At 32.0% G+C, this 23,480-nt stretch overlaps 2 protein-coding genes and 1 non-coding gene across 3 annotated transcripts; 1 reads left to right on the top strand and 2 right to left on the bottom strand.

Annotated features, from left to right (window-relative positions):
• Positions 1 to 4,019: 4,019 nt before the first annotated feature.
• Positions 4,020 to 4,112, top strand: Trnay-gua (transfer RNA tyrosine (anticodon GUA)). The gene is made up of 2 exons: positions 4,020 to 4,056; positions 4,077 to 4,112. It is a non-coding gene; the product is annotated as a tRNA-Tyr (tRNA).
• Positions 4,113 to 5,555: 1,443 nt separating this feature from the next.
• On the bottom strand, positions 5,556 to 15,063 carry LOC129921452 (tetratricopeptide repeat protein 37). Its single transcript, XM_056003283.1, has 14 exons — positions 14,872 to 15,063; positions 14,706 to 14,786; positions 14,520 to 14,647; positions 10,471 to 10,666; positions 9,814 to 10,412; positions 9,680 to 9,757; positions 9,314 to 9,620; positions 8,951 to 9,253; positions 7,681 to 7,865; positions 7,446 to 7,628; positions 6,356 to 7,390; positions 6,126 to 6,300; positions 5,868 to 6,052; positions 5,556 to 5,799 (listed from the first exon to the last, which is right to left on the bottom strand). The coding sequence occupies exons 1-14, from the start codon at positions 14,959 to 14,961 to the stop codon at positions 5,640 to 5,642; spliced, it is 3,705 nt and encodes a 1,234-aa protein (XP_055859258.1). The 5' UTR covers positions 14,962 to 15,063; the 3' UTR covers positions 5,556 to 5,639.
• Positions 15,064 to 17,418: 2,355 nt separating this feature from the next.
• On the bottom strand, positions 17,419 to 23,227 carry LOC129905892 (inorganic pyrophosphatase). Its single transcript, XM_055981515.1, has 5 exons — positions 22,983 to 23,227; positions 18,535 to 18,653; positions 17,827 to 18,374; positions 17,652 to 17,761; positions 17,419 to 17,589 (listed from the first exon to the last, which is right to left on the bottom strand). The coding sequence occupies exons 1-5, from the start codon at positions 23,206 to 23,208 to the stop codon at positions 17,558 to 17,560; spliced, it is 1,035 nt and encodes a 344-aa protein (XP_055837490.1). The 5' UTR covers positions 23,209 to 23,227; the 3' UTR covers positions 17,419 to 17,557.
• Positions 23,228 to 23,480: the final 253 nt, after the last annotated feature.

Here is a 23,480-nt window from a genome sequence, read left to right on the forward strand (position 1 = left end):
CATGCTCGGGACATCTTCGGGACATCTTCGGGACATCTTCGGGACATGCTCGGGACATCTTCGGGACATCTTCGGACATCTTCGGGACATCTTCGGGACATCTTCGGGACATGCTCGGGACATGCTCGGGACATCTTCTGGACATCTTCGGGACATCTTCGGGACATCTTCGGGACATCTTCGGGACATCTTCGGGACATCTTCGGGATATCTTCGGGACATCTTCGGGACATCTTCGGGACATGCTCGGGACATCTTCGGGACATCTTCGGGACATGCTCGGGACATCTTCTGGACATCTTTGGGACATCCCGAAGATGTCCCGAAGATGTCCCGAAGATGTCCCGAAGATGTCCCGAAGATGTCCCGAAGATGTCCCGAGCATGTCCCGAAGATGTCCCGAAGATGTTTCGAAGATGTCCCGAATATGTCCCGAAGATGTCCCGAAGATGTCCCGAAGATGTCCCGATCATGTCCCGAAGATGTCCCGAAGATGTCCCGAGCATGTCCCGAAGATGTCTCGAAGATGTCCCGAGCATGTCCCGAAGATGTCTCGAAGATGTCCCGAAGATGTCCCGAGCATGTCCCGAAGATGTCCCGAAGATGTCTCGAAGATGTCCCGAAGATGTCCTGAAGATGTCAAGAAGATGTCCCGAGTATGTCCCGAAGATGTCCCGAGCATGTCTCGAAGATGTCCCGAAGATGTCCCGAGCATGTCCCGAAGATGTCCCGAAGATGTCCCGAAGATGTCCCGAAGATGTCCCGAAGATGTCCAGAAGATGTCCCGAAGATGTCCCGAAGATGTCCTGAAGATGTCCCGAAGATGTCCCGAAGATGTCCCGAAGATGTCCCGAGCATGTCCCGAGCATGTCCCGAAGATGTCCCGAGCATGTCCCGAAGATGTCCCGAAGATGTCCCGAAGATGTCCCGAAGATGTCCCGAAGATGTCCCGAAGATGTCCCGAAAATGTTCCGAAGATGTCCCGAAGATGTCCCGAAGATGTCCCGAAGATGTCCCAAAGATGTGCCGAAGGTGTCCCGAAGATGTCCCGAATATGTCCCGAAGATGTCCCGAAGATGTCCCGAAGATGTCCCGAACGTGTCCCGCACTTATCGTACTTATCGTACTTGTCGTTCTTGTCGTACTTGCCGTACTTTACGCACTTTACGCACTTTTAAACAGAGTTGATTAAATCACATCTTGATGTTTGGGTCATTCCTATTTTTACTGAACTTCAACTTTGTATAATATTCGGTATTTCAGAAATATTTATAGAATTAGTTTGTGACTTGGAATTGTTTTGCTCAATTATTCTTCTCCTTGAAAGATGGTGCATTTTTTATGATTCATTCCGCTGCAGAATTTCACTCTCTAGGGGGTTCAAAATCACCTTAAAGGGTAATGACACTTTGTAGGCCCGAAATCGTTTGATATAACCGAAATTCGAGTGTGCACATATCTAGATATGCACCACAGTATGTGAACGGAAAAAGTCTGGCAGTGATCTTTTTCAGCTTTCCCTTGCCACACGCATCCAAAGTGCAGTAAAAAATCAACTTTTGGCATTTTGGTATAACCGAATAGATGATACACCAAAAAATCATAAAAAAATTCCCTGATTTCGAAACTGTGGGTACCGCAAGTTTCTTTTTCAACTTTCGCCCCGCCAGACCGCTTTAAAGCATTTTGAAGTGCTTTAAAATTCTATGTCTATTCCTGGTTTAGAAAATATAAGTTTAAGCCAGCTATTTTTCAGTCTTCCCTCTGCCAGACGCCCTTAAAGGTTTCCCAAACATAAAACACCTAGTTTCTGTTTTTTTTTTTTTCTTATACAATTGAAATAATATTGTTTTGTTTAGAGTAACCACATGATGGCCGAACATTAACTTTCTCTGCTTTTTCCTGATTTAGGAAATGTAAGTTTAAACCAGTTTTGTTTCAGCCTACCCACTGCCAGACGCCCTAAAAGGTATCTCAATAGTACGGGAAAGTTAGATTTTGCTATATGGGGGTCTGGGAAAAAATCCGAAATGCCTTTTGACTTCAGGGCTCAAAAGAGCATAAAGACACGAGTCTAAAACCACATTTTGTACAATCGCACCAAGAGTCATTTGGCCGTTTTCGATTTGTATAGGGACAAACAAAATGACTCTTGGTGCAGTTGTACAAAATGTGGTTTTAGACTGCCGCGTGGGGCAGTTGAAATGTGACCCGCAGTATAAAATATAGACTGTTAAGGATGGTGTGGCTAGTATTCTTGTTTGGTGATGTTTTTCTTGGCATGGTGTGGGGCCATTTAATCGGATAGAGGGTATTATGGACCACCTTAAGTACAAGGAAATCCTAAGGGACACTATTCTACCTTTTACTGAGAAGGAAATGCCTTTAAAGTGGACATTTCTACAGGATAACGATCAAAAACATAAGACTAAGTCTGTGAAACAATTGCTATCCGTCCAAAAAATCGGTGTTATGGAATTGCCAAGCCAGTCCCCAGATCTGAAACCTATTGAGGACTTGTAGAGTGACGTGGGAAAAGCGATACCTCAAATTTGGACAAACTTTGGCAGGAATTTCGACGAGCTTGGTACTCAGTACCTTTTGAACGAATTCGGAGTCTTTTTACGTCTATTAACCGCTGGTTTTATTCTGTGATAAATAATAAGGGTTACCCAACCAAATACTAGTTATTTTCTTTTAACTTTGTTAAAATTTTTGTTAATTTGGTTTTTATTTTTAGGAAGTGTGCTATTTATTTTGTCCTAAAAAACTTGAGCTTTATTAATGATTTTGTTGTTATTTTTTGTTAAAGAATTCAATGTACTTAATTTCTTTTTTAATAAATCAAAAATATCTGTGTTCTTACTTCCTCATTAATAAAACAGCTCTTTTAAGTTAAAAAAGTGCGAAAAACTTTCATTTTAGAATTTTTAGGGTACATGTGCTATTTATTTTGTCGCCACTGTACCTAGGTGGTTGGAAAATTTAGGATAAATGGTATTATGAAGGGGGAAAAATAAATTGGAGAAAAGGGGGTGGGTGGGCGAAAAAATGGGGTAGGTGTCAAAAATCGTTGTTTTTTTTACGATTTCTGTCAAAAGTAGACGTCGTACTGTTCAAACCATTTTTTATACATATAACCTCAAAAATATTGAAAAAAAATGCAAAAGTACGATTTTTTGATTTTTTATTTTTATCTCTTACAAAAATGGTTAGATTTTAACAAAACTTGGTTAAAATTAAAAATCGATCTTAAAATTCGTTTTTTTGTTTTTTTTTTTTTAATATTTTCTAAAACAAAAGTATAATTTTTCCAAAAAATCTTAAATAAAAGGTTTTAATCTAAATAAATGCATTTCAAACTTTTCAAAAATCAAAAACTTTTTCGGTAATTTTTTTGTTTGAAAAATAGGCTACTTTTTTAAATTAAATTCGTCAAAAATCCAAAAATTAACTTTTTGCTCAAAAGACATTTAAAATAGATAGAAAACATAAAAGTAATTTTTAAACAGGTTTTATTAAAATCCAACCATTTTTGTAAAATATAAAAATAAAAAAACAGAAAATCGTATTTTTGCATTTTTTTAAATATTTTTGAGTTTACATAAAAAAATGGTTTGAGTAAAAGTTGTAGACACTTTTACGATTTACAACTTTTGCATTTAACTTTTTTTGATAGAACGTCTACTTTTGACAAAAATCGTAAAAAAACACGATTTCTGACACCTACCCCACTTTTTCGCCCACTCACCACCTTTCCACAAATTTATTTGTGGGCAATTTACTTTTCCCCTTTCATATACCATTTATCCTTAATTTTCCCACCACCCTTAATGTTGCTAATAATTTTTTCAACTTTTGCCCTCTGAAAACCGGTTTGGCACTGGTCTATTTGCATTATATTGATATATATTTTTTAACACTACTTCTTTTTGGCTCGACTACCCTCATTGATTACATTAAATTCATATTATTTTCAATCTAATCATGAGCGCATTTTGACACACAAATTTCAACAACCTTCGATAGCTCAGTTGGTAGAGCGGTGGACTGTAGAGTTGAGAAATTAAATAGAAATCCATAGGTCGCTGGTTCAAATCCGGCTCGAAGGATTGAGTTGTTTTTTTTTTATTTTTATGTTTTTTTATTTTTTTAATTAATTTACAGTAGTTAAATTTTTTTTTTTAATTTTTATTACTTTATTTCCAAGTAAAAATTTTTTCTATTTGCAAAAAAAAAATAAAATACTTGGGATAATCAGATGAAAATAATACCGCGGCGCAAAAATTATGTAGGTACAACCAACTAATACCTACCTAGGTCATACCCACCATTAGATCATGTTCATCCCGAGTATATTATTGACAAAATTCATTTTTGGAAATTTCGAAAAATCTGAAGAATAAATATAATCGTAACAAAATCGGGCGATATTATTTAAAGATTTTTAAAAATTTCCAAAAAAAAAAAGTTTTTACACTATCCAACGTTTATCTTTGACATAAAATAAAATTGTATAAATGTCTTATGCTTATATAAAAAGAAATTCGTTGAAATTAAATAAGAAGTTTGGGAGAAATTCAGATTTATATGAAACGGTGTTATGGCAAGTACCGTTAGATTTTCGAAAAAAATGTTCACAATAAATCCACCTTCACCTCCTATCTCCTTCTAGAAGATTCGAATCGGAATATTTAAAATCAAAAATTGTTTTTTTTTTTTACAATTTTTTTTTAGAAAATTTCACATTGAAATTAAAACAATTGATACCAGTTTGGTGAACAACTAAAAAATTACCACTTACGAGTAAAAGCTAAATCCTAGTATGCTACTGATGCGAAACAAAAAATCCCATACGAAAATGGTACAAAGAAACCTTAAACGAAAAGTTTCGTTCTACTTTTCGACTTCGTTCAATTTCGTTGAACAAACAGCGCACCACAGAAATCAAAAATTATACCAGTTTATTTGGAGAAGTCTCCACATTTCCACACAGTAGCCTAGAAGAAAAAGTATAGAAACAGGCGAAAGATAAAATTTTATGGAAAAATAACGGTTTTTTTTCGATTTTTTGAGAAAAGAGAAAAATTGTTTTTAACTAGGTACCTACTCAATTTTATCTTATCCTTTTATCGCTCCTTAATTACTGATTTTGAAAATTAAAGATTTTTATTGACAAAATAATATTGAATTTTTTAACGACCTACCGTTTCGAGTATTTTAGGACAAAAAGAGGTAAACGTACAAAGGCGATTTAAAATTATTTCTACTACTTTGCAAAAATAAAAACTGTTTTACTCACATTTTTGTTTCTTCTTTTTTTTAGTTTGTACTTTCATTTGTGTCTTGATATATTTTTCTTCATTTCGTAACTTTTCCTGATTATCTGTTAGCTTGCTTGATGAATATTAATTACAAACATACAGAAGCGAACTTTTTTTTTTTAGAAATCACAATGAAGTTTTTGAAGTAGAACAAAATTTCACATTGAGAGACTTGATCAAATGTTGAAAGGGTGCAAAGTAGAAATTAATAATTGTTGGATTAAACAGCCGTTGAATGTTAAATTAAAATTACAAAACACATTTCTTTTTATTGACAAATTAAAATATTTCGTTTTTTTTTCTCTTAACTAAAATTCAGCCTTTAACACTCACAGCCAAAGCATTCCATGCATCTTTATTTTGTGGATACAAATGAATGGCTCGTTGAATAAGTTTAATTGAATGCTTTTTATCAACAGCTTTCAATGCTTTACTGGCTGTCATCAGTGAGTTTGCATCTTCAATACAAGAGCTTCTATAAAAGAGAAAACAATTAAATTCAAAATAGAAGTTTCAAAACATTTAATAATTAAAAAATCATACTTTTTGGAGCTACCGTGACCCAAAGCAATAGCACTCAATGCCATTTGACTAATAGCCAAGAAATACTTTCGCATTTGTCCGTAATTTTCAAGTAAATAATTTGCCAAAACCTTTCTCAATTCGGCACATTGAGGATACATGTGGACGCGGGCTATGAGATAGGTTAAACCCTTCCTCGTTTGATTCTAAAAAAAGAAAAAAAAAATACAACAATTCTATAAAAATTCATCAAAACTAATCAAAAAGATGCTGGCTTACATTTTTAAGATGATACTGTGATGTAAGGAATGCAATATGAGCACAATGTTCCAAAGATCGTTCATACTTCTTCAATTCCCATAAAATTGTCTCAGTCAGTTGATTATCATGATGAAGAATTCCAAGAGCACAGGCCGAATAAAGAGCTTCAATTGGTGAATCCTTCAAGAGAATACTGAAATTGAAGATTTAAAAGTTATTCTACACACAAATAAAGTCTCCAAATCTACCATTGATATAAAATAGTCTTAGTATCAGCTTCGCCTTGTGATGAATAAACCATTGAAGCCATTGCAACCAAAATCATAGCCGCTTTATCCTCTTCACTGCCAGCTACGCTCTTCAATATCGAATTATAAACTGAGTAGGCTTCTTGATGCTGTCCGGCCCGGAAATATGCCAAAGCAAGACCAACAATAGGCTTGAAACTAGCTTCTGTTACTGAATTGAAGGCATCAATAGCTTCTTTTGGTTGATTGTTTTTCAAAAACATGTAACCCAAGTCTGTGTAGAGTTTATTTCTTGCATCTGGATTTGCAGTTTTAACTGCTTGTAAATATCCTCTAATAGCCGGGCGATAAAGCTGATGATGAGCATTTAGAAAACCGAGATAAGACAGTGCTTCTGGAGAGCAATTGTCTTCTTCAACAGCAAAATACCATGTAATTGCATCCAAAGCAACAGTTCCAGCAAACATAAGATCAATTGTTCGTTTAAATCTCGGTTCCTTGCGCTTCTCGGGATCACAAAGAATGCTACAGACCCAATGTGCATAGCCAATAGTCGATTCCAAATGGTATTCAAATTGCTGACAATGTCTGAATAGATCTAAAGCCTCTTCTTCGTCAGCAATGTGCTCAGCTATCATTGCTTGACCAATCCAGGCATTTGGATAGATTGGACTTGATTGTTGAGCTCGTTGGAATGCTTGATTAGCCAACTTGATGTCACCCAATTTTAAATAGAGTACCCCAAGATTTGTCCATGTTGTGTATGATTTGCGATCAATCATTAAAGCTTGAATGAAACAGTGCTGAGCAAAAGGCAAATCGTTGATAGCTTTGTGAGCGTTAAATACTCCCAATGCATTCCAATTCTCCCAACGATCACTCTGGTGACTTATGGCTGTCTTACAGGCTTTAATTGCCAGATCAAGATGTTTGACTTCGTCGTTTGGTTCATAATTGGCACTGTAATAGGCACACATTGACAACTCATACCAAAGGAATGTGTTTTGTGTTAATTTTAAGGCACATGTGTAAAATCTGTGAAATAAATATTTAGGTTACAGGGTCTTACATTTCATCAAGAACTATTTACCTTGTTGCAAGAGATAGTAATTGCTTTCGTTCAAGGACAATTATACCATCTGCACCTTGTTTTGCCAATTTAGCTGAAACTTCCAAATGAGCTTTGGATGTTGGTAGTAATGCGACTTGGACGAATGTATTCGCTGTCAGCCGCCATAACCAGACCATATCTTGTTTGCAAATTATAAAAGCTCTAAAACGAACCAATAAGTTTCATTTTTAAAGGAGGAATGAAATTTATTTACCTTTCTAAATATTTAACAGCTTGTTGAAGATGATATTTTGAACGACCAAGCCTCTTTTCAAGTTTAAGGTTATTTGCAAGTCCAATGTGAGATTCAGCAGCGCCTTTTAAGCCAGGCAGATAATCCGGATGATCCGTAAGAAGTTCATCAAATTTTTCAATAGCTTCTGCATAATTTCGAATGATCTGAAGAAATATAAATGATATTTTCTTGAAAGACAACTTGTTTCTAAGAAAAAAATTTAATATTTACTGTATATGTAGATGTGATGTACAATATGTTATGTCATGATTGTTCACCAAAATAATCTGTGCTTTTAGGGTAAATTTTAAATGTATTTCTATATTTCTCGTCTAATTTTCGGTCATTTTTGCCCACTTTTTTAACCAACAGCAAATTTTTGACTAGAATTTCATTTACAAAATCGGAAGAGTATTAAAATATTTTTTTTTATTTCGAAATATTTTCGAGCTTTTAAAAATTAGATTAAAATGAAAATATGATTAAAATGCAACATCAGGAGCAACGCTGATGACTTTGCGCTGGGTCTGAAATTTTTTTGTCTTTTTCATGGGCATTACGAATAAAATAAGGTAATACATATTTTTTCATGTGGAAGGGTTTTTTCAGGTTAAGAAAATGTGGGTTTATTGCAAAAAATTAGTAATTACACTGGTCATCAACGAAAATAGAGTTCGGCCTCAAACCATACTGTATTTGTATGTGCTGAATCGAAATCCGAAGTCAAAATTTCACTGGCACCTCACGTTTTTGAAATATTTGAATATTAGCAGGTCAAACACGCGTTTTTTTGCGACTTTTGGCACCGTTTTACATCACAGTTAATTTTTTTTTCAATACTACTTATGCAATCTCAAAAAGCCATATTTTATCGTGTTACGGTAACTAAAGGTTGTTTCGAAGCAGATTTGAAGTAAATTCCAGTTTTCGACTACTGATTTAGATAAAAAAAAGGAAAATATTACGGAAAAATATATATTTTAGATCAAACATCAAAAAGCATTTCAGCGAAATAATGAGTAGAGCTCAAAAACTAGACCTTATGGATTAAATCTGTGAACAGTTTTGAATTCAGCACACTCAAGTTAATTAAAATCACCTTACAGAGTTTTTGCTCCTGACTTTTTTTTGTACCCGATAAAAAACTTATCTTTTTGTCAAAAATGATTGAAAAAAAGCAAAAAAAAAATAATTTTATATAATTTTCTTAACTAACACTCCAAGAAGTAAAATAAAAACAATTACTTACCATATTAATCAATGCCACTTGTAACTTTGCATAGATATTCCCTGGATCAAGTTCCAAAATTTTTTGAAACACTCTCAAAGAAGAATTATATGATCCTCGTTCTTTATATGCATCACCCAAACACTCCCAAGATACAATTACAGAAATATCAAATTTTATCGAATCCCTAAACGAATTAATTGCTCCATCAAAGTCCTTTACAGTTAAATAATGCATTCCTAATTTGAAATGCACCCATTTTAGCAATCCAGTTGGACACTTGCTCAAAGCAGTTAAAAGAAGTGTTAGATTTTTTTCATAAAACTGAAAGATTTAAATTCTACTATTAGTTGAAATTATTTATTTAATAGATATTTAATTTACCGCTTCACCAGATTCTAAATATATTGAACTCAACATATTAACTGCTGTTTGATTAAGTGTATCTAAGCAAGTGCATTTTTCAAAACACTTAATAGCTCTTGTTTGGTCCTTCAAAGCCATATAGATTTTTCCCAAATTCTCAAAGCATTCAGCTCGGTATGGTCTTAACCGTGCTGCCTTCAGCATGCATATTAAAGCAGAATCATAGTTCTGAACCATAATATTCAGCTGTGCCTTTAACAAGAGAACTTTGTAACATTCCTGATCTTCGAAAGTCTGCAACTTTTCCAAGCCTTCTATTGGAGATCTGAGAAAGATTCATTAAATTTAAAAATATTTTAAGAAAGACTAAACCCGATGACCTACAACTTGTATTTGATTTCGAGAAAAGGTGGCAGTTGCAGCTCTTGGAGTTTTTCCTCCTCACCCAGTCGCTGGTAGCATCTAAAATTAAACATTAGCTAGACAAACTTCTGGAATGAAATCTAAAAACAACAAACCTTGCTAAAGAATCTAAAACATCTTCCTCGCTGTGATCAAGTTTTTCGAGCACTTCTATAGCTTTCTTTAAATCATCTGGACAACTGGAATGTGACAGACAAATCCCATACTCTTTTGTCCAACCTAAACTCTGCACAATTGGTATAGCTATGATATAAGCTCCAATTTGCATTTCAGTATTGGCCATTAATTGAAGTGCCACCTTATAGCCTGGTTGAATTTGATTGACTTGAAAGAGTAAAGATCTAGCTTGAACCATCTGTTCAAATTCATATGCCTTTATGGCTCTTATGAGAACAGCTAAACTTGACTTGGGATTAAGATTTTCCAATTTCTCAACATAAAAGTCAATTGGCATTTCGAGAGCTGACAGAATACTCGAATTGGTTTTGTAATTCTCACAATAAACCATACAAATCCATTCCAGAGGACAAAGTTCTTCGGGAAAAAAATTAAACATGTGATCTGACATTTTTAAGAGTTTCTCCAAATCATTTTGTTTGTAGAGGAGTTTTAAGTATCTCTGAAAGATTTTCAGTTGGATACTTGGATCGTTGTTGTCGCTCTCGTTTATGGCTACTTCCAGGCAAGATTTAAACTAAAAATGATAAATATTTAATTTTAATGAATTCAGGGTTTGAATTGGAGGAGCTAACTAGGTTTATATCATTATCATCGACTTCATCTTGGGTAACCCAGATTTTGGCTAAATTGATATGAGATGAACGTTTGGTGTCTGTTGTTTCAGCGGCCAGAGCCGCTTTCTTCAAGATTTGAACGCATTTTTGGGCAACTTTGGGAGTAGCTAGACTAAGTGATGAGATTTTATCGTAGTATTCACATGATTTTTCACTAAAATTTAAAAAAAATAGCAAACAATTAACAATATGAAAGTCTAGCAACTTCACTGTCCAAAGAATCATATTTGATTCATGAAATCTATTTTGTGCCGTGTTTCCAGCGTTAATGAATCGCATGTGATTCAAAATAATTAATAAACGAAAATTATTCATACCAATTTGTAGAAAATTCTCTCTACGTCGAAATAATTTGATAAGAAAAGAAAAGATCATAATATCACGTCCTATAAATCACATTTGAACACATATTTTTTTTTTGTACCGTGATTGATTCATAAATTATTGTTTTTTAAAGCATGTTTATTATATATGGAAAAATGGGTCAGAGTCATAATTTTAATAAAAATGTGTAGGTTTATATAAGCCATAATAAAACTGTAGTAAAAAAAAATATTAAAAATGTCTAAGAAAACGCAATATTTTTATGATTGAATATTTATATTTTTATGAATTAATTTAATAATTTATAAACAAGAATAATGTATAACAATAAAAAAAAAAAACTTTTTTAAAAAACTTCCTTACGAAAAAACTACCGGGAAAAATGTTTTCGGGAAAAGGGAACCCAACTGAAAAGTTGCCCAAATATCGTTCTCTTTTATCGAGAAAGAAAGCAAAAAGAAAACGAAATTTTGTGCGTTTTTGCGATTCTGAGCCTTTCTCACGAAACCATTTTCCCTGAAATTTTTGTAAGAGTAGGCCTAAATAATTCAATAAAATAAGGATTCAACCTCGAAATGAATGCTTAGACTAAAAGTTTTGGAAATATCTTTTTTTGTATATGACCTGCATATACATACAGAATACAAATCAGAAAAAATAGGGGATTTTTTAAATGGTTTTTCCATTTAGTACTTGATTCGCGAGCAGTTGATAAAGCAGTTGAAGGCTCTGTAACTTTTCCGGTTACATCAGCGACACTAACGTTATCGAAAGTATTTTTTTCCGAAATACGTTGCACTTGTCTGTCATGTTGGCATAGGTACTGAATTTTACACAGCATGTATGTATAAACATAAATTGAAATTCTTTTTACCCCGAAAGGTTGAAAAACGATTTAACTTTAAACCTGAATAAATCTAAAAATAAAATGGGTCACTTTTTATATACAAATTTAGGAAATGTAGGTCTAAAATAATTAATTCCAAAAAACCCTCAGTCAATCGGTCCATCCGCTTAGGCTGTAGCTCCTTATACAGACAGACAAACAGGCAGACAGATTGACAGACGGACTTCCGGGACCCACTTTTTTGGTATTCTCTATCATTGTAATGTCATGGAAAAATGTTATCAAGTGAATCTATTTTTATAGGGACAAGGGCGGATCCAGGATTTTTTTCTGGGGGGGGGGGGGGGGGCACAAGGGACGGATTGGCAAAAAAATCAGCTATAACAGTTAGAAATAAAGTGAAGTATCATACGACTGACTGACAAGCAGTGAATTTTAACGACGCACAGTGCGGTATTTTAGTCTAAAACCTGGCCAAAAATATTTGGGCACATTTTCCACATCAAATAGGTACCAAATGACAAAAAAAATATTCGGAAGGAAAAATTTTCATTTTCTTGGTGCAGTATAAGCCACTTAAGTGCTTACCCACTTACCTCCAGATTAGCCGAGAGAAAAATAATCATTTTTATCAAAAAAACAAAACCGACTTCCATGATTCAAAACGGGGTTTTATGGTTTTTCTAATAGTTCCTATGGCTTAAACTGAACGAAATTGAAATGGGACCACATTGCAGCCACTAGCTTTCCAATACAAAAAGAATTATCAAAATTGATTCACTCTGTCCAAAGTTATGCGGTAACAAACATAAAAAAAAAAAATAAAATACAGAATACCTCCTCCTTTTTGGAAGTCGGTAAAAAATATTAAAAATCATAAAATGCACTTATAACCCTGTGCTATAACTTTTCTAAAAGTTAGCTATTTATTTTATTTTTTGAGTCAAGTTGTTTCATTAAGGGCCAATTTTTCAACAGTCAGATAAACCTCAGTTAGAGCTTATTCCTAGGAATAAAAGTTTTTTTTATATTGACATTTATTCTTCTGATAGTCTAACTGACGATTGAAAAATCAGGGCTAAATAAAATTTAATTAAAAATTGAGAAATTAAGTTTTAAAGATGAAATGTAAAAAAAAAATGTTTTCATTGATTTTGTATAAAATTTTGCAAAATTATGGACATATTTATACCATTTTTTAATGACCCCGTAGTTTTTAGTCAAATACTAAAGACTTCATTCTAATGTCGTTTTCGATTGGTTTCACTCAAAAATTTTTTTATTTTGTGTTTGTGAAATTTCAAATGTCAAATATTGATATTATTTTTTTTTTTTTTTTCAAACGAAAAAATGAAAAAAATTATAAATCTGAAGACGACGGAAGAAGAAAATGTTAAAAAAAATCATTCCACTGCATTAAAGTACCCATTTTAATCTTTTTATTAATTTTAATTTTAATTTTGTTTAAATTTTTGAATGACAACAAAAAAAGAATGATTGAGTATTTTTTTGTTGACATTTTAGTGTTCATGTACTAGTGATTCTGATTTTAAATCGAGAAGAGAATTGTTCTTCTGAGAAGCGTTCTGTCTGTCAGTTTTGTGCGAATAAAACACTTTCAGAAGGCTTCTGAATGATTCCGGACGCTTCCGGAGAGCCAATAGAAAACGCCATAATAAAAAATATTAAAGTTCCTAAGATTAAAAAAAAAAACTGAAACATAGGTAGGTACATACTTTTTTTCTGGGAAACCCAGTTTTGTTGTTTTTATTTGCAATCAATTTTTTTTTATATCTCAAGAATATTGTGTTCAAATTGTAATACTTCGCTTACGAACGTTTTAGTCCAGGGTTCAAAACTTTAAATCGTTCTCCCCACAACTAATGTTTTCAAACCGGTGCCCTTTATAACTTCAAAACTACTGCACCGATTCTTTTGAAATTTGGAACACTATTCCTTTATGTATTTTTAAAGGTATCCCTGAAGAAATTTTCTCAATAACATAATATTTATAAAAGTCTATAAGTAAGGGTCGCTTTTTTTCAAGGGGTCTTTATTTTCAGGGGTGCAAACTTGGGCAAACTCTTAAAATGCAAGATTGTTCTATATATCCAGCAGTTCAATAATATATATTTTATGCAATGATGTGGCGGGTTGCGCTATTTTAAAAACACTAACGTAAGAGAAAAAATAACGAAAAAAGTGCAATTTTTTTAAGTGTGTATTTCAACCCCTCCGTATGAAAAAATGGAGTTGCATATACAATTAAATTTATTTTTAGAATACAATTCATACCTTAATTGTCGATGTCCATATCAAAATTTGTCACCAAAATCACTTTGAAGTTAAAAAAAAAAAACACTTAGAAAATTCACTTTTTTTTAAATCGAAAAAAAAAATTCGTGTTTACCCAACAAATAGTGGTTTATTTATTTGTGAGGTGGATCAACAAACAATAAAATTTGCATTTTCAGCCAGAAATAGGCAAGAGTTTCACTCAAGTTCTTTTTGTTATTATTCATATAAATATTTTAACAACTCTTATAATTTGATTTGCTTTAAGTATGAACCCCGTGCCCCCCCCCCCCTCCCCCCCCCCCCCTAGATCCGCCGGTATATAGGGACGTAAACATTTTTCGAATTTGAATCAAATAAAATTCATGGACGCTAAAAACACGGTACAAGAAAAATTCTATGTATCAAATGTTATTCATGGGACGCAAGGATAGTATCTTTTCTTCTAATTTAAAATCCTCAACGTAGCGAAATTTTTTTAATCAATTTGTATGTTGAATTTGATTTGTGAAGTTACTAGAATATGAACTCTTTCACTTACGGAACATGATCAAGAAGTTGTTCATAAATTTCAGGCAATTCATCTTTTGGAGCACAATTTGCAAGTCCCTGCAAAGCTAATGTGGGTGTTGTTGAACAGCTTACTGCTTTTCGTAAGTGAAAAGCTGCCTGTGAAGGTTCTTATGTTTATAACTTTTTACTGGACAAATTAACTTTTGATTCTTACTTGTTTTTGATCAGTATTTTGATATGCAGCTCCTAGTAATATAAGACCCATGTAATTCTTTGGATCAGCTTTAAGAAGTTCCTAGTTTTAAGAAAATACAAAAAAAAATTATAGTAAACAAAAGAACATCGTTTGGTCGTTGCCGGTAATAAGTTTTTGTTTGTACCTGGCATTTATCGATGGCTAAGGAGTTATTTCCATTTTTAATTGCATCACGAACTTCTTTTAATGTTTGTTTAACATGTTTGGGGTCCATAATTAGTTTAAAATACACAAAAATCTATTAATTAAAATAATAAATTTAAACAAAATTATTTCTTGATGAAGAAAGTTTGGTTCTTTGCTTCGTCTGCAAAAATCAGCTGTATTTTGACATTTAAAGTTTGAGAACGAGTGGGATGGGATGTATGGTTTGGGAAGTGTAGAATAATAATAAGTGTAGAATAAAGCACTCGTCGCACTTTTAACTTTTTAATAAGGGATCTACATGTGTTATTTTAACTAGCAATATATCATCGGTACAAAGCCAAAACCGCGAATCTGCATTTTTGGAGATTTTCAATTGATTGCGTCATTTGAATTGTTATCGGTCCCTCTATTCACTGCGTGCTTCGACCCCAATCCTCTAACTGTTGCCTTACAGCCTAAAGCATAGTACATACTTCTGGTGAAGTGAACATGGACACACCTTCACATGTGAACATTTGACACTCATCGCTGGTGCGCACTTCAAGTTTATTCATGTCATGAATACGCATACAATCAATATAATACACACATTCCTTTTTTTTCGTCAATTTTCAAATTTGTTTGTTCGAAAAAATATAAAGGAGGCATAGAAACTCATGCTAAAATTCAAAATTTTAATTAATTAATTTATGTGAAAGAGATTCCCGTACATTTTGCACGTGAACTACTTCATCGCTTGTGAAGCAAAACTCTCCACTTTCTTCTCCAACGGGGTTCACAGCAACGTTCACGGCCCGGGTGAACACAAAATACAAATATGTATGGATTCACGACTTGCTTCATCTGTATGTACTAGGCTTAAAGCCTAGTACGCAGCTGAAGCGAAAAGAAATTTTTCGTACAAAATTTCGTTAACGAAATCTTGAACGAAAAATTTCGTTTTGCTTTTCGTTTTGCATTACGCACCTCTAGCGAAAAATTTGAGATGTTTTTAATGAGAATAAATTATGAAAAGTATGAAACGAAATTTAACATATATAAATAGAACAAAAAAATCTGGAACGAACAATTTCGATATGCTTTTCACCTCTAGCGAAAAATTTGAGATGTTTTTAATGAGAATAAATTATGAAAAGTATGAAACGAAATTTAACATATATAAATACAGTGGACTTTCGCTAACTTGAACATACCATAACTTGAACAATCCAATAAATTGAACATCCTATTTTGCTGAACTTTTTTATTGCTGACTCTATAAGTTGAATATTTTAAATATTCGAAGCTCTTTAAGTTGAACAAATAAATTGTATTTCAACAGAAGTTTGAATTTCCTCAATATAGGATACTACTTTTGTAATCGTGTTGTGTGTCATTTACATTAATTTATAATAACAAATTGAATTCATACAAAACGAAAACTTTTTTATATGTTCCAGTAACTTGAACAATCCAATAACTTGAACAGGCCTGGTTTCGTATGTGTTCAAGTTAGCGAGATTCCACTGTAGCACAAAAAAATCTGGAACGAACAATTTCGATATGCTTTTCACTTTTTTCAGTATGCTGCTGTACTAGTCTAAAACTCCAGATTATATGAAGAGTTTATACTCATTTTGTCCACTTGCTTTTTACTGTCCTGTGTCCCTCTTCTATAATTTTTATCACTGGCGATACAATTTTTTAATGACTTTAAAATCCATTTGATCTCATCATAATAAAAAAAAAATTTATTCAAAATCATACACATATAAATCTTGAATTTGAAAAAAACTTCTCTATTAAGCATTTTCGCTGTCGACTTTGGAGACTTTGTCGTTTCGCTTCAGCTAGGTGCTAGACATTAGAAAATCTATTATTGTTATTGTTCTTTATTGTGTATAAAAATAAAAGTCAAGAAGTTGTTCGTTCGTTTTGCAGCGTTTACAGCGTTGGCGCAAGAGACAAAAGTCATGAACTAGTTTTTGAAATTTGTAGATTTAGATTTTTTTTTTATTATTTGATAAAGTATTTTCAGAGCCGTTAACAAGTTATGACAGAACATACATACATAGATACATACCATTCACACCGAATAAATAGGTATACAATTATTATATGTTTTATTATGATCTATAAAAGAATAACCTAATTATTAAAATACAAACAATTGAAAATCTCACATGAGAAACCTTTCGCTTTAAGCCTATAGAGCTTATAGAGATTTTTTATCAATACTTTGTGAGCTGAAACATACTGCACTGCAATACGCTGCTGACAGCATTTTGACGACCTATCTGAACATAAAAAAAATAAATATAAAATATCAACTAATATAATAGCACTTGCAAAATAACAAACAATGAAGGTTTGATATAATAAATAAATCTAAAACCGAATTTGTTGGGAATTCAAAATGCGCCCCTGTAGTTCTTTGCTTGCAAATTTTGCATATTGTTTTTGAAACAAAAATCGTGAAATTATTCCATCTCTCAAATATTATAAATTAATAAAAATAAAAAAAAAAAAAAATCAACAAAAAAAATCATTTACCATTCAACATTTATTTCCAAAATTTTATTTTGATTACAACACAGATATGTTAACGAAGCAATCAAATCAAGAGCATATTGTACCACAAAACTACTACACCTAGTGACACACATTCCTCGACTGCCAGATTATTACTGCAGGTGGACAAAGTGCCATTTATTAACTGTAAATAAAAAAATTAATTTTAACTTAATCACAAAAAATAAAATTCACAATTAAACTTACTAATTTCACCAATAGTTTCAACATCTCCATCAGTTGGAGCTTGTTCGATAACTTTATCAGCTTCTTCTTGGGCAATAAGGAATGGTGAGTCAGGAACAGATGTATTGGCGCTATAATCGAAAAGTAAACAGAAATTAAATAACTGAATCGAGAATACTTTCATATCAACTATTACCATGAAATTGAACCACCATCTAGATCCTTCTTGATTAAACCAACCCAGAATTTGTGAGTTTCATTGATAATGTTGGTAGCAAAACTAGCATTCTTTGCTTCACCATTAAATGCAAACTGATTTTCTGGTTTACCATCGGGAATCTTGTAGATTTTGAACCATTCGACGGTGGCACGCAAAAGTCCGGGGAAGAATTTATCAACATCACCGACATCGCTCATTTGATCGGCCAGCGGATCATTGACATCGATGGCAATGACTTTCCAATCGGTTTCACCCTCATCAATGAGAGCAACTGTACCGAGCACCTTAACTTGCATTACTTCACCGCGCTTTGCTACTCGGGAACCAATTTCAATAACATCAATTGGGTCATTGTCTCCCTTGCAGCTTGTGGATGGTTCAATGTGGTCGGGATTCTCCCAGGTTTGTGGCAAAGCTCCATAATTCCAGATGTAACCGTGATGGGGGAAGCAGTTGGCAACAAAACGAAGCTTTCCCTTTTTCACATCTTGCTTGATGGGATTCAATGGGTTCTTCAAGCTGATCTGTTAATAAAGGTTACAAAAGAATATAGTCACAACTTTATAATAGCGTGTTTATTATCAAAATTGTCTTGTGTAATGTTGACGCAAACATTTCACCCCACACAAAGAGTGTTTGATAATACGTTGTAATAATAAAATTTATTGTCTTTTGTTTAATTACCTCCATTTTAGCATTTGTCCATCGTGGCACTTCAACTACCATGTTGTATATAGTCTTAGCCTCATCAGCAAACAATGGAATGTCGTGAAGGGGTGAAATAGCATTTCCAGCTTCATTTTCTATAAAACAAAATTTGTAATAATTAGTAGAGGTAAGTAAGGGAAGTAAATTAAATCAATAGACGTGTTTTTAAGCGATTAACAATTATCTTTACGATACATTCAACTCCTCAAATTGTTAAACACGCAAATGTTCAATAATTCAATGCAATGTCACGAATTTTACAAATGATAATGAGTGTCATTTATGCTAGCTAAGATCCGCAGAATTCTTGTATTTTTTTTTTTTTTTTTTTTCAAATATACAATTTATTCTAAATGTTTATGATGAGACCAAGAACAATGTATTGAGATTACAAATAATAGTAGATTTTACACTTTTCTTCATTATTTTGAAATTGAAAATGATTGTTGATCAGCAAATGCACTACAAAACTCTAATGAATTACATAATAATTTGTCACAACTAGAAAGGTATTTTGGCAATGAGTACAATGCAACTTGGTCAAAAACAACGGTCACTGTGTGTGTGAAAGACAGACAAAGTGTGAAAGCTACTTTATGTTTATTACTACATTTGATTAACGAATAGAATACAAATTCATTAATAAAATGGATTTTTTGATGGTAAGTAGCAGTATTAATTGCATTATCCTGTTTCCTTAACAAAAAATCTTTTTGAGACTAAACACATATTTTATTGCCCCAGAAATCTACGAAAAACATAAGAAGTACTCCCTTCAGATTTTTCAAAAAAAAAAAAATGTCGAGTTTTTATATCCAGCGAAATGATGTCTCATATAAACAATTTGATTTGCAAATTGATCAAAAAGTGAAAGGGTTGTTCGTGTAAGAGAATCCAAAAATCTATTTTATCTTACTCATAATTATACTCATTGTAATTAATAGCCTTCTATTAGTCGAAAACACGTGTTTTCATATCAAAACAAATGCTTTGAATATAATAAATGTATGGACTCTAATCATTATACAAATAAGAAAGTGAGATTTAAAAAAAAAAAACAAAACAAGTCTTCAGCAATTTATGAAAAATTGATAAGAGGAAGATTAAAATGAATCTAACAGTCTAGTTTTTAAAGGAGATAGAATATACTTAACCAGAATACAACATAATAAAGTTTTTTATGTAGCAATTAAAGATTTTTAAAATAACAGAAAAATTGATATACATTACTTAAATAAATATGCCAAGGAAGAGGTTTGGTTGTTATTTATTTTTCTCATTTAAATAGTCCATGCATACAGACGCTTTCAATTTTTTAACGTAAGATTCATAAATTGAAGTGCCAAATACTTATTTATTTTAATTTTCTTAACGATTAAATAATATTCTATTATGTACATTGTACATACATAATTATTAGTTAAAAAAGTATGTTAAGAAAATAGAAATAAAAATGTGTAACAATCACAAATTATAATAGTTTAAAATCTTATTTTGCGATCGTAATGTTTTTATTATAATTTTTTCAAGTTTTTAAAAACCGCAAACTCAACTAAATAGAAAACAAAGAGGGTTTGAGAATACTTTTGTATCCAAATGAAAGTTCATGCAAGAAAATTTTTGAAAACCATTAATATTTTTTGTTATTTCAAGGGTGTAAAACTTTTTAAAACTTAAATAAAATTAAAAAAATAAAATCTAGCACTGGTTTGCATGTAATTGCTCTTCTGGTAAAAGTTGCTTCGATGTTAAAAATTTAAGTAGAATTAAAGAACAATTTTAATTTTTTTCTTTCTGGAGCAGTTTATTTTCAAAAAAAGTTTACTTGATGTACTTGAATTGAATCGGTTGTACTTAGAAACTTTAATTTACTAACTTAATTTTGAAGATCAGTGAATGTTGAAGAATATAATTAATTCTTTTGTAGAGTTCAAATTTAAAAATTCACTGGGGCGTATGCGTAACTTTTTTTTCTTCTTTTTAACTGATGGGATATTTAATAATTAATATATATAACCCTGACTAAAAATGTTTGCTGTCAATTCAATGACTTTTAAAGAGTTCGCTATACCAATTTTTTTTTTTTGTGACTTTCTCAAAAACGTTATTTGAACTCATTCCACGTTAAAGCAAGGACATTAATCTGAGCTTAGTCCAATTTTATATAATAGCGCCGTATTAGCTGCATTCAAAATAATTTGGACACTTATAAATAACAGTGGGGGAAAACCAAGTAAAACTGGCTAGCAAATTATATGCAAAACTATCGCACATGTTGCAGAATTGGATCAAAAGTGAATTGAAATCACTTTTCAATTTCACGTGAAATGAAATTGCATGTTCTTCATTTCGTTCGATTTCGAAAATTTCGAAATTTCGAAATTTCGATCTTCCATTTGCAAATAATTGCAATACTATATTACTATTGCATATTTCAATAGAAAAAATTTAATTAAAGTGTAAAACAGTGAATGAGTTGGCGAACATAGAGGCAGTACGCACTTCCCAGTGTACCTACTCAAAAAGTGATGTATGATGATATTTCATGTTTCAGGTGTTTTATGTTTTTTTTTGTACAAGAATAACAAAAAAATAACCATTACAAAACAATGAAAATATAAGTTTTGGTAATAGTTTGCCCAAAAAATTGCAGATTCTTTGAAAAATACACCAATTCACGGACAAAAACAAATTGAATTGAATGCGGTCAGAAAATGTAAACGATTGAAATGCAGAACCAGGGCTGCCAGAAATCATGATTTAGCATGATTTTCATGTTTTTTGAACTAAAATCATGTTTTAATGTTTTCGTTCCCAAAATCATGTTTTTTTCAATCCAAAAGAAAAATCTTTATAATCTTTTTGTAAACCAACAATCTTTTTCACTAGGTGAACTGTTATTTTTAAAAAGTTATTCAATACCTACATGAAGTATGTTTATATGAAATTAACCTTAAATGAGTACAAATTATAAACTTATTTATGTTTTCAAGTTTTATTCCCGCCATTTTTGTAATTTAAGTTATAACTACAATGGCCACCTTTTGAAAGAAGTGGGAAAATTACAAAAGCAAATAATTATTTTTTCCTACAAAGGGCAATTTTTCCCGAAAAAAAAACTATAAACGTTTTGAAGTCAAGATTTAAGAATTCTGCATTAAAAAATGAATTTGAAAATTTTCACTTTAAGAATTTTTGCAAAAAGTACCCTGTGTAGTTATACCTTTGATACTTTATTAATACAATTTTCTAAAATGAACTCGAAATAATTTGTTTTATTCCCCCCAAGTGGGAATAAAACAACCTAGAGGTTGTTCATTTTCTTTCAAATTTTGTTTTTTTTATAAATCATGTTTTTTGAAGTGAAATCATGTTTTTTATCATGTTTTTTTAAATTTCGAAATGGCAGCACTGTGCAGAACACTTAATTTCACTTTCGGCAATTGAGTTCGCAAAAAGTGAAATCCAGAACATAGGGGTATTTTAAAAAAAGGAGAATTCTAAGGAATACAAATTTGGGAAGAAATCTCTATATTTCCCTTAATAATTACTAAAAATTAAGTAAATCAAATTAAAATTAAGTAAATTAAATTAAATTAAAAAATCAAAAGGGCACTTGTTACCAAACAACAAGGGTTAACCCTTACATTTTCCTATTCGACCCTATGACACTGTGATATCAAACTTTCAATCTCAAGAAGAAAGAATAATTAAAACAATATTATTTAAATCAATATTTTAAAGTACATCGATTCTTCCCAAAATGATTTTTCAATTCAAATTGGAAACAATTCTATGTAAAAAATTGAGTGTTAGTGGTGTTTAAGCAAGTGTTAGGCTCATTTATAAAACTAGGTAAACCTTTTTATAAAGCCTTTACCGGTTTTTCTAACAATTGAAAATCTAAAACAAGAAATCAATCCATTTCGAACATTTTCGTTTGTCTTTTGCCTTTCCTGTTTTAAGCGATAGAATGAATACCTACATACATTATGAAATTTTGGCACATTAAAACAGGTCAAACGACTTCCAGATCATAGGGGACAATATTGCACCATCGTTGTTTCTATGTAAATCATTTAATTTCTAATGGCAATGCATGGCATAGCATTCAAAGTTGATGACGTGAAGTCTATGACCCACCAAGGGCAGATTAACAAATTATTTCTTAAAGATAGTTAATATTTACCGACTTAATCAAATGGATTTCAATACAATGACAAAAATTATAACAAATTACGTAAATTATTTAATCCAAAAAAGCTACTTATTATAAAGCATAATCAATTGAATATAAAGAGAATAAATCAAAGATAACAGAACTCTCCGGTTAGTCAGCAGCAGCAGCTTAATCAGTCTCTTTACTTTAATTATAATCTATATTGATATTGAGAAATTATATAATTAAATTATTATCAACTTACTAAAATAAATGCTATAGTTGGTGGAGTTGGGTGCTCCCTTTTCGACAGTTGTATATTTTGCAGACATTTTCGATGCAGACGTGGAATAGAATGAGGAATTTAATGCTAGCGCTAGAGAAGTTGATTTCGATGAAACTGAAACAGTTTTGGCGAAATACGCGGCACGAATATTTGTCGAATGAACAACTTGCACCAACACCGGTCGAATAAAACTTGTCAGCGCCATTACCGTCAGTTTGACAGAAGTTTAATTTTTTTTTTCTAGCTAGTTTTTTGAATTGAATTGAATTGAATTTTATTGAGTCTTCAAAGTTAGGTTACATTTTATATCTTATTCTAACAATAGCTTTTATTGTACTAAAGTGGCTATAAAGTATTGCCTTCTTTTTCGAGTATTTTTTTTGCAAAGCCTCGTGGCTGTCAGTATTTATATAAAACTAAATATATGGTTGGACTGCTTTTGCTCATAAGCATTTAGTTGAATTTGTTTGTGACGGT

Source organism: Episyrphus balteatus, chromosome 1 (assembly GCF_945859705.1).
Source record: "Episyrphus balteatus chromosome 1, idEpiBalt1.1, whole genome shotgun sequence".
Classification (NCBI taxonomy): Eukaryota; Metazoa; Arthropoda; class Insecta; order Diptera; family Syrphidae; genus Episyrphus; species Episyrphus balteatus.

Excerpts from the sequence above, each read along its gene's own strand:
- LOC129921452 (XM_056003283.1), bottom strand. The coding sequence starts at position 14,961 with ATGGACCCCAAACATGTTAAACAAACATTAAAAGAAGTTCGTGATGCA. Across the intron at positions 10,667-14,519 it reads CAACTTCTTGATCATGTTCC|TGAAAAATCATGTGAATACT; the intron begins GTAAGTGAAAGA and ends TTTAAATTTTAG. Across the intron at positions 6,301-6,355 it reads AAGACTATTTTATATCAATG|TATTCTCTTGAAGGATTCAC; the intron begins GTAGATTTGGAG and ends CTTCAATTTCAG.
- LOC129905892 (XM_055981515.1), bottom strand. The coding sequence starts at position 23,208 with ATGGCGCTGACAAGTTTTATTCGACCGGTGTTGGTGCAAGTTGTTCAT. Across the intron at positions 18,654-22,982 it reads CAACTATAGCATTTATTTTA|AAAATGAAGCTGGAAATGCT; the intron begins GTAAGTTGATAA and ends TTTGTTTTATAG. Across the intron at positions 18,375-18,534 it reads GGACAAATGCTAAAATGGAG|ATCAGCTTGAAGAACCCATT; the intron begins GTAATTAAACAA and ends CTTTATTAACAG.